Below are 17,383 nucleotides of genomic sequence, written 5' to 3'. Positions count from 1 at the left end.
GAAGATAGATTTTTATACGTAGAAAACAAGCTTACTAATTAAGCATAGCATTGGAAACTATCCCCCGTGCTGGCCTGAAAATTCACTTGTTTCTTGATCTGTTTCATGTGTGCATATGTAGAAGATGAATGTATTTATCACTGAAGTCTCAAATAACTAACACAATGAATTTATTAAAATGTCCAGGTTGTGGGGAGGTTGACTGTGCATCTTTGAGAGTGTGTGTCCCTATGTATTACCAGTGTATTCACTCAGTAATAACAAGCAACAGAGCAGAGCACTCCGTGAATGTAGGATGATAATATAAAGGGAATCCAGTAATAAGTGTAATGGTAGGCTTTAATGTGGAGTCAGCCAAATATAATTTGTTCAGCTTTATTCCTCTGGTATCCTAAAAATTTCCCATAAGTTTAGTCAATGACTGAAAATTGTCCTATGTCCCATAAGATAGAAATTTTTTCTACTGCCAAAAGTCACATATATGAATAGATGATGACTAATTATAAATCTAATTATCTTACTACTTATTTAGTAATAAATAAAATTAAACCTGTTTTTTGAATGAGTTTGTGGAGGAAAATAAAACCCCATGTGTAATTCCAGATGGTGTAATTAGTTATGTGAATTTAGTTTTTTTATTTTCCTATTTTATGTACAATTTCTTTATCTTATTTGTACCATTCTCTTCGGTTACTTTTTGTGATAGAAACCAGTTTTTTTTTCAGAACTGGATAAGATTAATTTTTAATAAAAATTATGTAATCTTGAATAAAATACACTGGAATGTTATTCTTATAAATTGGCTTATTTCCAATCTAAATAAACTATTATATTGATATTAAAGTTCCATTAAAAAACGTAAGCAGAAAAATAAAATCTGAATCTTTAGAACTTTATTAAAATGATGATAAATGGGACACCTAAGGTTTTTTTTTCATATTTAGATAACAAACACCACTTGAAGACTATTTCTTTACTTCTAGATGTAATTCTGTAAAATCCATTTAAGCTAACAATTTATACTAGTAAGTTTTAGCAATAAGTCTTATTATTCCATGAGGTATTAGATGAGCTTTGCTTTTCATTTCATTCTGAAATAATCTGCTGATTTGTGGCAAAGCAAAAGAGTAGGGGAAATTATACAAGAGAAATTCTCTATCAATGGAGATAAAATATCAAATTGGCCACAACATAAAGTGATTTCAAAAATTCTCCATTGTTGACTCATAATGAAGCGCTTCTTTGGAAACTTAAATCTTTGGAGGGAACCTGCAACAGGCAGATCTTAGAACATTTCTGTTTTTGAATAGTTGTTAAATGTTTGGTGAAAAATACTGTTTACTTTTTACATAGTGTATGCTTGAATTACATAGAAAGAAAGGGATTCATTATAAATAATATCCTAGGCATAGAAAGGATGTACAGTATATATTTCTCTTTTCATTTGGTAATAGAACCCATTCTGGTCCTTGACTTAGCTAAATTGATGTCTAACAGTTTACAGGAATTTATGTAAAAGTAATAGTATAAGTCCCTCCCTGCTCTGGTGCCATAGATCACCATTTTGCAGCCCATATGCTTAACTGCCTTTAATTGGAAAATAAATCCTCCAAAGTTAAACCATAATAGGTGTAATAATAGCTTATTGTTAAGGCCCTTAGCTGATGCTCTAGGTAGTGACATTGGACCTTTTGTCATTACATCACTGTCCTTTTGTCTCCCTGTAACTCTCATGTGAATTCTAAGGTTGCTCAAACAAGACTTTAAAGATCAGTATTGAAAAGTTTTTCAAAGATAGGTATTAATAAAAATACACTTGAAAAATCTTAGTTTTTCTTTGATTTTTCAATGTCCTAGAGGCCTAGATAACATGGTTGAAACTTAAATCTTTTGATTTTTCAAAGTTCTTTCTTGTAATGGTCACAAAGAAAAGCTCCTAAAATTGTTTCCATTCTAACTAGTAAAAAGAAATAAAAATGAAAGTTAATTCAGGCTTGTTTGTTTAATATACCAAAGGCCTCTTGCTCCCTCTGCAGAAGGTGCTTCAAAATTGCAGTCACTTACCTTTTTTTTTCTTTTTAAATTGAACAGATTTCTTACGAGATTCATGATGATTAACAAAAAGGTTTAGATTCATGTGTGTATTTCCAAACTAGTCTTGCAAACTAGTTGGTCGTCCTAAAGTGAATCAGGCTGGGTTTGTGCATTTCTGCTTTACCATTTTTCATTGTCTTCAGCCAGAGTTAGAAACTCCAGTAGCAACAACTATGAAAAACATTATGTTTATGTTTGCCTATTGCCTATTTGTTTGGGTTTGTTTTATTTGGTTTATTTACTCTTCTGGATAAGTGAAATGCTAATTTTTGAGAGGTGATGGTTTTACCCATTTTAATTCTCTTTTATTTAGCCAGGGAATTTAAGCCATAAAAATAATGTACTGCACTTCAAAGACTTAAAAATATGTTCTCTCATTATCTACATCTAATCATTCCATTCATTTTTAGCTCTTAGTTGTTGGTAGGACGAAAAACTTAACAACTTCAATTATAATTTCATAGGATAGTTAAGTTTTACGGAATTAAACTGGATATTTTTCCAACTATAGATAATATTCACAAGAGATAAAAAGTTTAACTATTCTATACAGAATAACATATAAAACTACCATCCTATTATTTTATCATCATATTTTACCCATTTAATTTAAATTGGAACAAAATATTTTAATAGCTTTTGTTTTAGTAAATTTATACATTTTTGTCTTAACGAATACAACATCTTTTTATTTTATTTGACAGGTTACTAGTTTTTCCTATTGTGCCATTTAAAATGATAAGGATGAAAATTATTTTATCCCATCAAGAGTCTTAATCAAAGATTGAAAATCCTTTTCATTTGTATCTGATACAAGAACAGCTCCTCTGATGTTACCGTGTAATTGAAAAATGAACATAAGTGATAAAATAGCTTCTTTGACTTCAATATGTCACGTCAGACTTCCCTGTTTTGGATATTATGCTTAAACTAGATTGGATTTTTTTTTTCCCGGTAGGTGTACTGCTCCATTAGCAAATTCTCTTTCAGAGAAAACAAGAGACCCAGTAGAGGAAGATGATGATGAATACAAGATTCCTTCATCCCATCCTGTTTCTCTGAATTCACAACCATCTCATTGTCATAACGTAAAACCTCCTGCTCGGTAAGAATATGGGCAGCTTTTTACCACTTGCATCTGCATAAGCATTATCGTTTGTAGCATTTGTTTTTAAACAATTGATTCACATCTAGTTCAAAATCCTTGATTTCCAGCTCAAAGCCTTATCTTCCTGTATTACTTTTAAAGAAAACTAAAAGATGCAGATTTCTCATTAATCAGAAAGTCATTGTATTTTATCAGTTCTAAGCGTGTATCTCATGAAGAAAAATTAGTGCTCAGAAACTAAGGTATTATTTCAACCTCCCTTAGAATTTTTCTTCATGATGCAAAGACTAGTATAATTTATATTCATTTTCCTTCTTGATGCGCTGGCTACCTACTTCTATTCAGATTTTGAAGAAGTTGGGGGGAAAATACCAAGTTATTTCCCTTAACTTTGTATTTTCTGTCAAGTGCTATTTTATCTTCCCTTGGATCAAATAAGAATGTGAGGAATAATGGGGTTTTTTTCCTTACTTTTGTTTGCTTATTCTCACTTAAATGGGGGTAGCCTTGGTCTTTGACTTGGAAGCCCCACTGAGGTAAATACAAGTTATTAATAATATGTTGTTTTTATTGAAATAGTAGTCTGTCTTTGAGTAAAAGCATGAGTTTGCATTTATATTATTGAATTCATAAACAAATCTAATATTTCTGGGTTTGTTTGTTTGTTTTACTTGACTGACATATATGAGGAACTCAGTACTCCCAGCTTCAAAACTTACTTTCTGAGCTCTGGTTTCCTTAGTATATCATTCTTGGGTTCATGCTTGGCACACAGAATAGGGCTTAAGTACTGCTGGTGGCCCTGCATTCCAGCATCTCCATGACTGACCGAGGGATAGGTGAGCTGGCAATGACTTCAGTTATCTGTGCCGTCTTTACTTAGTGTGCCATTTCCTTCTGAGGTCAAGTCAATCAACTGAAAGCATTTTATAAGTACAGCGTTCCCTTCTTTTCCAATGAAAAGCTAAAAAAAAAATGTTTTAATATGTTTCTTCAAGTATCTCACTGAGGTAGAAAATGCAGTACTTGGAAAGAGAAGCACATTTTCATTTTCAGCAGATGTCTGCCTTTGTAAGTGACCCTGGTTAGAATTATCAACATTCTGATGAATTATTACCCAGAATTATTAACAGTCTGTAGCGCAGGACTTTAATTTTTTAAAAGCAAGACTCCAAATACTCCCTGCTATTGCTGGTGTTTAAATAAGACATTTGTTGATAAAATTGTATCATTGAGAAGACAAAGAAATAACGAGGAGGTAATTTTATATATCAGAAGAACCAAGTAGCCAGTGATGCATTTGAGAACAAAAGCTATTCCTTCTCATCAAATATAAGTTGTTACAATTTTCAGTTCTTTGGCTCTTACAAGTGTGCAGTAATTTTTAAAAACTAAAGTAGGATGAGCTTTTTTGGTCTCGTTGGGAGTCTTTTTTTTTCATTGCTGGATAAGTGAGAAGCATAATTTATGTTAAATTTTAAATGTTACATCATATTGGATGAGATTCTTTGTGGCAGAACTCCCAAATCTTGAAAATAAATTTGAATTATAACCATCATTACCATTTTTCTATTGTTACAGAAAAGTAATAAATGTTGATAATCCCTAAATGTAATTGGAGTGAATTCTTTATCTAATTTGCTCTTGAAAGCCGATGGATGAAGTATCCTTATCTCCTCTCCAAAGAGCTCTTTAAGCTTAACACTTCTTTTCCCTGCTTGCATTTTTCCCTCTTTGGAACATCAGGAGAAGTGAAGTGTCAATATGTAGAAAAAGTGACACAGTAAATGAATAATTCAATTTAATTTCAGTAAAAATCCATCATTATTAGGAAGATTCAATACATGATAACTAGTTTTAAATGAACTATATCTGGCCCCTAAAAGAGAAGTGGCCACCAGAGAGAATAGAAATGAATTTTAGATGACGCATTCTTCTAATATCTATTCAAGTATCCACCATTTCCACCATTAGGTATGCACTTTTGCTTTGTTTTAAAAATTCAGAGTAAATCAGAGAAAAGTAAAATGTAAACTCCGATTTCTATAGCTCTTTGTCAGTTGATTGTTACAGAGCTATATGCTGAAGGCAAAATATGCTCCCTTTCTACTCTTCCTGCTGTTATCTTCCCATGGCCCAATTTTAGCCATCGCGTTCATAGTATGATTCCGAAGCATTAATACCAACAATTCGGCTGGGTGCAGTGTCTCACTGCACTTTGGGAGGCTGAGGCAGGCAGATCACTTGCGGCCAGGAGTTTGAGACCAGCCTGGGCAAACTGGCAAAATCCTGTCTCTACTAAAAAATTTTTTAAAATATAAGAAAAAATTGGCTGGGCCTGGTGGTGCATGCTTGTTATCGCAGCTACTTGAGAGCTAAGACACGGGAATTGCTTGAACCTGGAAGGCGGAGGTTACAGTGAGCCAAGATCGTATCACAGCACTCCAGCCTTTGCAACACACACACAAAACAAACAAACAAAAAAATAAAGAAAACCCCCAACAACCCAAGCGAACTTTTCTACTAAATAGTACCCTTTACAAACACATTAAAACACTGTATGTGTCATGTACCCAAGGCCTTTGATAAAGTCATTTTCTGCGGTGTCAGAGGGCCAGAATTTTGTTCTTGGCAGTGGTGAAATAGTACCATAGGCTCCAGTTCTTTGACTATTCCTTAGAATTGTAATGGGATTACTGAAGGTTTAATAATTTTTCTTCTTTTATGGGCTGTAGTTTATTTTTATTACAAGGAAATTTTACATTACAGAAGCAAAAACATATTAAATACTATCAACAAATAATGAAGTCCTTGAGACTGCTATATGTTTTTGCCTTGGCACATACTTCTTTTTTTTTTAACTTCAAAAACTTGACCAGGTTCTATTGAATTCTTAAACAGAGATATGTTAATTTTACATATGTGCTTAGGATATCAACAAGTTTTGTGGCCCTTGTAATTCTTGGTTATAGTTTAAATAAGTAAATATCCTTGAGATATTTACTTCTGCATTTTAAAATAAGGGGTGAGTATCTTGATATTATTACTGGTAATTGTTCCAGAAAAGAAAATTTGTGTTCAAACTATATTAAATGAGCAAAAATACTAGTTCCCTCTACCTCTCGAATTACTTTTCATTGGAAAGTATTCTCCTTATATGATTGTACTCTGATCTCTGCTTTAGGTCTTGTGATAATGGTCATTGTATACTGAATGGAACACATGGTCCATCTTCAGAGAAGAAATCAAACATCCCTGACTTAGGCATATATTTAAAGGGTACGTATAGAATATAATTTCCTTTGTGCCATACATCTTAATGGTCAGACTTTAAAGGCAAAATTCCATGCCCTTGTACTGAAAATACATTAAGGTTTTGTGTCATCCTCTAGGAGATGTTTTTGATTCAGCCTCTGATCCAGTGCCATTACCACCTGCCAGGCCTCCAACTCGGGACAATCCAAAGCATGGTTCTTCACTCAACAGGACGCCCTCTGATTATGATCTTCTCATCCCTCCATTAGGTTGAAACCTTTAAAAACATTTTAAACAAACCACCTCTCCTTTTCTTCTCTTAATTTTGGAGTTTTCAGAGTTAGAGTTCAGTATAACACAGACTCACTGGGTTGTGAACTTACCTGAAATTAGAAAGGGTTCTCCAGGTGATGGTGACTCCCAAGTTAATGAGACCATTACTCCATGTAGATGATTAATAGTGTCATAGTTGGGCATCAGTCAGGTTTCAAGCAAGTTGTTTCATCCATACTAAATGTAGTCTAAAACACATGAAAGCTTTATGTTCTAGTAGTTTTGAAGCGATGACTTGAAGTGTTGAGATTTTCTTTAATAATTCCTAATAAATGTGAACTTGCTTTTCTTGCAGCATGAAAGAACCAGTTCCACTTATGCTAATTAAATTATGCAAAATGAGCTAGTTGTATGTAGAGAACTGATAAATTCTGTTTTATTCTAATCATTACAACTCTTAACACATTCAAAAAAACTCAATTTCCTTGTTTCAGATTATAATATGAAGAATCATCCTATGTGTATCTGTGTGTACCCACAGGTGAAGGTACACATAGGTGTGTATGTATGTTGAAGTGGGCTGTTGCCAGTGTCACTGTTAATTTCATTAATTCAGAAGCATCTCACCCTTTTTTTAGGGGAAGACAATTAGAATGTCAGCACACCTTCCTTAAGGCTTCACAATAACAAGTTACTGTAACATAAAATAATGTGTAATGAAAGTCAATTTATAAGCTTTTCTGAATTGGCTATTAGGCCACCAGATACACGAAATGAACCTTTTCGTTTTCTCACAAGTACCACTGATTAGTATTTTGTTTTGTTTTGTTTTGTTTTTATTATTCTTTAAGTTCTGGGGTATGTGTGCAGATTGTACAGGATTATTACACAGGTATACACATGCCATGGTCTCACTCATAAGTGGGTGTTGAACCATGAGAACACATGGCACAGGGAGGGGAACATCACACACTGAGGCTTGCTCTGGGATGGGGGAACTAGGGGAGGGATAGCAGGGGTTGGGGGATTGGGGAGGGATACCATTAGGAGAGATACCTAACGTAGCTGACTAGTATTTTGAATGACACAATTGCAGTATCTTTCTCTCCTGTTCTCTGTAGTTCAGGCCTTTATTCTCATCTACAGCAATTGCAAAAGCCTGCTAACTTTCTTACCTACAGTCTTTCTCTCCCTTGCACTTCTTCCTGCACACTGGTTTTTGACATATTACCCAGATCTTCATCACCTGGATAAAGATTGTTCAATAAAGCTTTCTGTGGTGATGTAAAGGATCTGTATATTTGCATATGGATTAAGTGTGACTATAGAACTGACTTTCATTAAATTTAAATAGCTCTATGTGGATAGGTGACTGACTACTTTATTTGACAAAGTAGATAGATTTTCCAACCTGTCTTTTTGACCTTTTTCTGTCTTCTTGTGCATGTGATTTTTTTCTTCATACTCTCCTTAGAAGATTCCCATCCTTGCACTTAATGAATAAATTTTTGGGCCATCTGATATCCCAGGACGTCCTGTTCTTCAGTACTTCACTGAATACCACTTGTCTACGTTGGTCTTCCCTCATTCAATGCATATGTCTCTCTTACGGGATCAAACACTTTCACCTGTAAATCATACCTATTTATAAGTTTGTTTTTTAGTTCCTTTCATGGAATCTGAGCTCCTTGAGTCAGAACCTTATAATGTTGATTTTCATGTCATGTGTGAACCTGGCACGGTGCGGTGCCTGATGTTTAAGGGCTGAAAAAAGATTTGAATAAATAAGTTAATGTAGGAGATAGCTAAAGGTTAAAATGATAGCAAAACTCTCTCTCCTGCATCTTCAGATATGTTAATAAGAAAAATATGATGATTAAAGAAATTATTCTGCAAATTTTTCTAAAGCAAGTTCAGTAAATAGTAATATCATTTTTCTTTATGCCTTTATGTTTAAATCATTCAACTTAAAAATGTGAATTTTTATTATTAGAATATGTGTTTGTGTATACCCTGTCTCATTCATAAAGTATTTGAGATAGCTTACAAAACTACATATCTTTTTTTTTCCTTAATACTCAAAGAAACAAAAACTGTAAGTAAATAGTAAGGTGTGGCAGGGGACAAATAAGTAGATATAAAAGTGCGCTTAATATTCTAGTTACTAAAGCTGGGAAATATGCAAATGTAGGTAGTGTTTGGGAGCAGAGAAGGTTCTATATTTAGCTGTTCTTCTGTAGCTAAATCTGATAAATTGGAAAATACCATATTTCTCTGCTCTAGGTACATATTATGTATATTTTGATAGTATATCAAATATATAAAAACAGCTTAAATAAATTAAAATCCAGTGGAATAAACTATATGGGATAATCTAAACTATCTGTGACAGTAAATTATATGTGTCTGATATGATTTTCCAATTAAAGGCTGAGAACTCTTTTTGTTACACAGAAAATCCTGTTTTGATGGTGTGACTGATAATAATTTATAGTTCAAACTCTCAGAGTCCTAATATTATAAAGGTTACAAGTGAACTCTGAGCTGTTTCATAACTTACAATGCTGCTTTTAACAAAAAAGCCTGATAGAAAAAGTTTGCGTGTGTGTGTGTGTGTGTGTGTGTGTGTGTATGTTTCTCTCCAGACTCTCCCACAAAATAATTAGATCCCATTATCAAAGTTGATGAACTGCTGGATAAACCCTGTGAGTGAAATTCTTTATAAGCAGCAAGAGAAAATCAATTATTACTTTTGTTTGATGCTGTGTATTTTGATTAATGAACTTCTGCTGTTGATCTCGACCTTTCTTTAAATGCAGGTGAAGATGCTTTTGATGCCCTCCCTCCATCACTCCCACCTCCCCCGCCTCCTGCAAGGCATAGTCTCATTGAACATTCAAAACCTCCTGGCTCCAGTAGCCGGCCATCCTCAGGACAGGATCTTTTTCTTCTTCCTTCAGGTAGGAGAGAAAAGTCAAAGAAAACTATTCACTTAAAGCAAAGGTATTTCCAAGATCATACTATCAAGTAAATGCTAGTGATTCAATAGTCTCTCCCTCCCTAGCAGAACAGAGAAATCCCTGGGTGGTAAGAGTAGCAATTGTGGGTACATTTGTTTATCAGTTGATTGGTTTAATGCCAAAAGATGGAAAAAGCAATAAGGAACTACAGAATGTAGAAACGATGCTATAGAGATTGTCCAGTCCAGAAAACTCCTTATGTTACTAAGTGCAACCCTGACAACCAGAACTGTTAATGTGTTGGGCTAATAGTAATGGGAACAATATTTAGACTTTCCCTATTCTCAATTCAATGTTTTTTAGGTTTTTAAAATTTTACGAGATATGCCCTAGTGTCATAATTTTGTTCAAAACATAAGATTCTTGTAAATTGCATTGTTATAACACGAATAGACAAGTTTTTCTGAAATAGCTGCATTTTGTTTTGTTGTGATTTTTTAATGCCTCAGTCTGTGTCTACTCACAAATTATTGGTATTCAATGGAAAACTAATGTAAACTAATTTTTTATATTAGTATATTTTAAAATTTATAAAGACAGGATCTGAAATAAAAATGAAGACTTAATAAACCATCTACTGCATTAGTTAAAATTACCAGGAAAAAGAAAATAAACTGATATATGGAATATGCTGATATTAATGAACAGTTCCAGTCTGCCCTGTTAGTGATACTGTGCCCTGAAACCTTTGCCTCTTGGACTTGATTTGGGAAAATATAGGATAAATATGTTCTTTTATTCACAAGTTCCTTCCAATTCTGCATGAGATAAATCATGAAAATCTTTAAAAAGTGCTCAGCTTGGCCAGGCACAATGGCTCACACCTGTAATCCCAGCACTTTGGGAGGGCAAGACAGGCTAATTACCTGAGGTCAGGAGTTCAAGACCAGACTGACGAACATGGAGCAACCCTATCTCTACTAAAAATACCAAATTAGCCAGGTGTGGTGAGTAAGCTGAGTAATCCCAGCTACTCGAGGCGGGAGAATTGCTTGAACCTGTGAGGCGGAGGTTGCAGTGAGTTTAGATCACGCCATTGCACTCCAGCCTGCACAACAAAAGCGAAACTCCATTTCAAAAAAAAAAAAAAAAAGTGCTCAGCTTGTCTTTTAGCTACCTATATGCCTCCGCGAAAACTTGGAAATCTTTTATCAGTTCACTCAGTTGTTTATTAGTCATGTCTACCATTAGTTTTTCCTAGGTTTTTTTTTTCACTTGGCTTGATAATTTAGAAAGTTTGAAGAGATTTGATAAGACACATCAGTTATGGATATATAACTTAGAGTACACAGCTTCACTTTCTTAAAGTGGTTTATTTTTCAAGAATAATCTTCTGCTTAATTTTTCATCAGTAAATATTGATTGACCCATTCACTGTTTATCCACTGTGATAGATGCCTTCTGACCCGTTCACTAGATGCTGCCGATTAAAGCACTAGTATCATAACCCGCTCCAGTCCAAGCAGGAAGTATGGTGTATTAGTCCCTTTTCACACTGCCGTAGAGATACTACCCAAGACCGAGTAATTTCTAAAGAAAAGAGGTTGTGTTGACTCACAGTTCTGCATAGCTGGGGAAGCCTCAGTAAACATAAAATCATGGTAGAAGGCAAAGGAGAAGCAGGGCACGTCTTACATGGCAGCAGGTGCAAGAGAGAGTGAGCAAGCAGGGGAAATGCCAGACATTTATCAAAAACCAGATCTCGTGAGCACTCACTACCATGAGAACAGGATGGGGGAACCACTACCATGATCCTGTCACCTCCCAGCAGTTCCCTCCCTTATACGTGGGGATTACAACTCAAATGAAATGTGAGTGGGGACGCAGGACCAAACTGTATCATAACTGCTCGAGCTTTTATTCATACAGCTACATGTCAACACAGCTATATTTTGCTATTTTTTCACTTATTCAAAACTTTGTCCTATATATAGACTTTAACATAATTTTTAGAACAATGAGTCATCCTACATCTCAGTTACTTAAACTTCCTGATGCTAAGTTCAGGATAGTTTCAGGCTATCCTGTCACCTTTTATATATGTAACTTAAGCTCCAGTAGATGAAACTTTGATGTTGTGGCTTTTTGGAAAAATAAAGTCAAGCTTTCCAAGGGCTATAGTAGAAGAGAACATCTTACACAAATACACACCTGTATCTGTTTTGTCTTAAGAATTAATTGTAAAAGGTTTTAGTTATTTATCTTAATTATATTATTCATTGCCTTTTACATAAAATCTTTATAAAGAACCCCTCAAGATTAATTGCTAAAAAAATTACTAGTTTAAAATGAAAATGTCTCCTATTAGCTAAAATGCAAGTTGTGTAAACTGTCTTATTTATTTTATAGATTAGCCTGTTTTGTGTTTGCTTGGCTTCCAGGGAGCTCAACACAGTTATCCTTAACCTAGAGTGTCAGGCTAGCATGGGGGTCAGGGCAGTGTCTTTCAAGCCTGTTGACTCTCTTGACCTACGTTAATACATGGACGTTTTCTAATTCTGTTCCCAATGATGTTGACATCCCTTATAATAATTATTTCTTAAAATAAGCAACTTTTTTCTTTTTCCAATCTTTCATATCATTTACATGACAAATTTCTAGTCTGGTACCAGATCCTTTATGACTTATTTTTTTCCTTTTTTTGAGACAGAGTCTCGCTCTATTGCCCAGACTGGAGTGCAGTGGTGCGATCTCAGTTCACTTCAACCTCTACCTCCGAGGTTCAAGTGATTCTCCTGCCTCAGCCCCCTAAGTAGCTGGGATTGCAGGTGTCAGCTAATTTTTTAAACTTTTAGTAGAGACGGGTTTTCACCATGTTGGCCAGGCTGGTCTTGAACTCCTGACCTTATGTGATTTGCCCACCTCAGCCTCCCAAAATGCTAGGATTACAGATGTGAACCACCTCATCTAGCCCCTTTATGACTTTCATTGTCAAAATTATTTTGATTCAAATTTAAAGCCATGTATATTGGCTTTCCTCCTTTTCAAAAAAATATTTTAATATTTTAATGCTGTTACATAATATAGAGCATAAAGGTTTTTTTGGCTTATAAATCAGCATTTGAGTATTGTTTTGCAAAGTATTTAATACATTATACTATCTAAAGAAATGTCAAAGATTCACGGTAGCAGTTCTTCTCCCTAAGAATTGACTTTGAGAATATGCTACAAATGCTAAAGTTTAATTCAGTATTTTAGAACCATAAGAGGTAAATAAAAGGAACTGCTAAATTTAAACAAACTCTGTGAGCATTTTACCATTGTTTTCGTTGTTCAGTCTGTGAAATCTTAGTCTGGTGTAATCATGCATCTTTTCTGAACATTACTGAGATTTGGTTTCCTGAGGAAATAATTGTTTCTAATTAAAGATAAATGACAGGTGTCTTTGGAAATGAGGTTGAATTTTCTCATGATATTTTACTAAGTACCTAATCAAGCCTACATTTTCATTCCAGCATTCAGTGCCCTGCACAGTTGGGCCAGATTCAGCTTTTCAGCCTTATAGCTCATTGACTTCTCTATAGTAGAGATTGTCAAACTGCAAAAGGGCCTCAGGACTCTTGTAGGATCAAGGAGGCAAGGCAAGCAGAGGCAGGGCTCTCATTCTTCTTTTATCTCTTTTCTATTTTAGGCTTTCATGCAAGATTTCTTTTGGCAGAATAGTAATGCCTATAGCTGTACATGAGCCATCAATTTTGGACCGGCCAATCGTATCTTAAAAAAACCTGAAGTCCTCAACAAAAGCTTTACACTTTTTAGTCTCCAATCCCAAGGCTACCGCTGGTGTATGTGTGCTTTTTTCCACGTTACAAAAAAGTACTTCCTTTGTGCTGGTGGATTCAAGTAGGCACCCGCCCTCTACTTTGTGCCAGGGTCTGGGCTCAAGCAATAAAGAAAAGGCTGTATTTATGTCCTGCTCATAACCGTAGCTAGGTGTCTTTGTGCAGTACACAAAATACAATGTTTTTGTCAGTCCTTATGCTACCTTTCTGTCGCTGTTTCTCTAACCTGTAATCTCGTTTGAAGATCTTATCTAATCTTAAATTCACAGTTCAACTCTGAAAGCTAGCCAAATTGACTTTATTAAAGATAAGTGAAAGTTTTATTTTTGGATCCAGAAATGCAGCTGCATAAGTAAAATAAGAAGGCAATTGGATGTAGATGAGAGTTGTCTTCCGTTACAGTATTTGGGAAAGAATTGTATTTTTTCCATGTCACTTCAGAGGTAGGAGTAAGATCAATGGGAAGTGTTAAGAATGAAAATTTCATTCATCCTACAAAGAAGTTTCCTAAATCATTAACAATTGTTCTATCTTAGGTGTAGTGAGTTATCTGACACTGGGGTATTTAAATCAGTGGTAGATCATTACATCCTAGAGATGTGAACATGAGCTAAAGCAAGACGGCAGCAAAGAGGGGAGAACTTTGTTTCACCTAAATGGCTCTTCAAACCCCTTCTAGCAATTAGTTTCTGCTTTGATACACTCTTATTAAAATTTGGGGGATAATTGATAAATCTTCCAGGTGGTTTATGGACAGCCAGGGAGGGAAATTTGCCATTGTTTTAATTATTTAATTTTATTTGCCTCTTTTTTTTCACTTGGCAAAAATTTGGAAGTGTTTCAGATAGTGAAGAATAAAAAGAATTAAGGAAAACTTCCCAGGTCGAGTACTGTGGCTTGTGCCTATAAATCCCAGCACTTTTGGAGGCTGAGGCAGGCGGATTGCTTGAGCTCAAGAATTTGAGACCAGTCTGGCCAACATGGCAAAACTCTGACTCTACAAAAATATAAAAATTAGCCAGGTGTTGTTGGCTCACACCTGTAGTCATAGCTACTTGGTAGGCTGAGGCATGAGAATGGCTTGTGCCTTCGAGGTGGAGGTTGCAGTGAGTCAAGATTGTGCCACTGCACTCCAGCCTGGACAGCAGAGCGAGACGCTCTTCAAAAAGAAAAAAAAAAATCCATATCCACCTCCTAAAGATAACCATTGATAGATACCCTTCCCTTTTTTTTTCTCACCTGTGAGTGTGTAAGTTCACATGTAAAATTTATTTCTCTTAATATATGCTATTTATAACCTTTTTCTAATTAATATGTCATGAGCATTATATATAATTGTTAAATATTTGTACATAATTTAATTTTTACTATATTTCTTTTTTAAGGAGCAAACTGTTTCCTCCCAGTTTTCCCTTAGTTTTTTATAATCTCCCAAATAAGTATTAAATTTTCAGTTTTGCAGTACCATACTATAAATCACAAGCATTAGTACTTCGCCTTTTAGAACAGATTTATCTCTGTGTGTCCATTTATTTCTCAGACACCTACTACTATATAAATGATACATTGGCTGTGATAATTTCAGTTTGGGTGCTCCATTCTGTGGATATAAAATTTTCCTTTAGTTTTTGAAGAATTTATTTTAGAAAAGCTTTATTGCTTTTCAAAATTTTCTTATCAGGGGACAGTTGGTAATTATTGTACTCTGTTTAGCAATTATGTTAGATCTAATGTCTTTCCCTTTAAAGCCTGAAGGTTTCCAACTTTATAATTTGCTTTAGAGAGCCCAGTTTACCCTGTGCCTGACAGTTAGCAAACTTAGGATATGATGCAAGATAGAACATGATAATGATTCAAAACAGAACCATAAGAAGGTATTCTTGCTATTTATAATATTTGTATTGTATCTAATACCTTTTAAATAATATCGCTTAATGGAAGAATCTAGTAGAGTGGTATATTTTGTAGTCTATCTATTTATGGCTCTGAAATATATTAAGAGTTTACTTTTTAACCTTAAATAAATAGATGATTTATTTAAGGTTAAAATAAATAACTTTATTTATTTGTTTTAAATAAACAAATACACTTAAGTGTATTTGACAAACATATAAATTTCCCCTAAATATATAAGCAAGTGTATATATTGTAAAAGAAAATTCATCATCTGACTTAATATCAGGGTGTTTAGAGTCCACAAGAACCTAAAGTAAATTTTATTACATATTTAATTCAAAACCTTTGGGAAATTTCAAAATTTATGCTGAAATCACCATATTTGTTTCCTTTGGTTTATTTAACAAACCAAAAGATCAACATTTATCTCATGCAATTTATCTTCTCATTCCTTCCTAAAAATTTCTCAGCAAAATTAATGGAACTGGACTATCAATTCTTCAGTTATTGAAAACTCAAAATCTAAGTTATTTTAATCTTGAAATTAATGAAAACAAGTTAAAGAGCCTTATCTAAGTGGAAGAGTCCTCAGCAAAGCTGGTGATAATTAGTATACTCTGAAAAAGGTGAAAAGATAAATAATTAATGGCTTTAAATCCTACCTTACATTAACCAGTCAAAAGTTAATATGAAAATAGGCAATATTTAAGTTTGTATTTTCATCTTAAATGATCAAATTCTTCCATATTATTAATGTCTAATGGGAGTGAAGTTAAAACAATGAAATACAATCGGGTCTTCTTTAATATTTGCAATTTTTGCTTTATATTAGCAATTCAGATTTCACTGATTTTGAATTTGTGAACAATCTGAATTTGTGTGGATTTATTTTTGGTAGTTAAAAGTAAATATTAAGTGTAACCTATTTGCCAAGAGTGTTCTAGGTGCTATGTTGGAGTTAGGGGGCATAATTCAAACATGAGGAGTAAGACAAGATCCCTTTTCTCAGAAGAATTAATGGTATTTTCAGAGATACTGACAACATAAAAGTGCTATGAGAAGAAAGCAGAGGAGCCTGAGGTGGGAGTGATAGCTAGATAAATTATTAGTGAACCAAGGTTTTTGGATGTAATGTTTGTCTACTCAAAAAAGGAATCAATTCTCTAAGCATTTAAACCCATATACTGTGAATTTTAAACCAGTTGGGTTTATGGTATTAATGATTTAATACAGCAACACTGACAAAATCTCTTTTTCTCCCTTTAGTTCCAGTTAGTAAATATCATATTTTTTACTATTTCAGATGCCCTGTCTCTGACTGCCATGGTGGTAAATTATCCCATTTTACTGTATATTCAAATGTTAATTACTAAATGGCCTAATTTTTAACAGTTGAATTTACTGTTTAGTAAGCCAACTAACAACATTGATGTTTAGCCTAGGATGCCCAATATAACAATAAGCACCTTGTATGTACAGATTTTATATACACAAATTCATTTAATCCTCACAAATCTGAAATTTCAGGTCTGTTTTACAGATTTTGTATGCCCAATGTTAGAGAGATTAAGTGATTTGATAATGCTCTTATAGGGAGGATCCAAATCCATGGTTCTTTTTGTTTGTTTGTTTGTTTTGTTTTGTTGGGATTTTTTTGCTTTTACTTTAGAACACTTTCTATACATTGTACGGGATGGATTGGGACAGAAAATAAAATTTAGAAGCTGTTTTTTTATTGTCAACAGTCTTATAATTAAATAAGATATTTGCAAAATATAAATATAAAACCAGTAGTCTTTATTATATGGAAATAAATGTGAAGAGCATATTTAATCAAGTGATGAATACATTAGAAAATATGCAGGCAGTAGAAAATGGTTAATGTCAGTCATGAATTTAATTTTCTAATTTATTTTTGAAAGCTGTAATCTTAACAAAATAATTCTAGAATTTTT

At 34.0% G+C, this 17,383-nt stretch overlaps 1 protein-coding gene across 4 annotated transcripts in view; it reads left to right on the top strand.

Annotated features, from left to right (window-relative positions):
* The window catches only part of CBLB (Cbl proto-oncogene B), a 203,844-nt gene that overhangs the window by 171,993 nt on the left and 14,468 nt on the right, over positions 1-17,383 (top strand). For 2 of the 4 annotated variants that reach the window (XM_012476652.3, XM_012476647.2), the window contains exons 14-17: positions 3,053-3,199; positions 6,387-6,481; positions 6,595-6,726; positions 9,550-9,690. In XM_012476652.3, coding sequence (XP_012332075.2) covers positions 3,053-3,199; positions 6,387-6,481; positions 6,595-6,726; positions 9,550-9,690 — 515 coding nt within the window. Of the gene's footprint in view, positions 1-3,052; positions 3,200-6,386; positions 6,482-6,594; positions 6,727-9,549; positions 9,691-16,731; positions 16,758-17,383 lie in introns of all 4 variants that reach the window. The other 2 variants (XM_064374575.1, XM_064374576.1) reach the window with 2 other exon arrangements.

The sequence above is a fragment of the Aotus nancymaae genome, unplaced genomic scaffold (genome assembly GCF_030222135.1).
Source record: "Aotus nancymaae isolate 86718 unplaced genomic scaffold, 86718_ANA_hifiasm-v0.15.2.pri h1tg000011l, whole genome shotgun sequence".
Classification (NCBI taxonomy): Eukaryota; Metazoa; Chordata; class Mammalia; order Primates; family Aotidae; genus Aotus; species Aotus nancymaae.
This window is presented reverse-complemented; position numbering and strand designations above follow the sequence as displayed.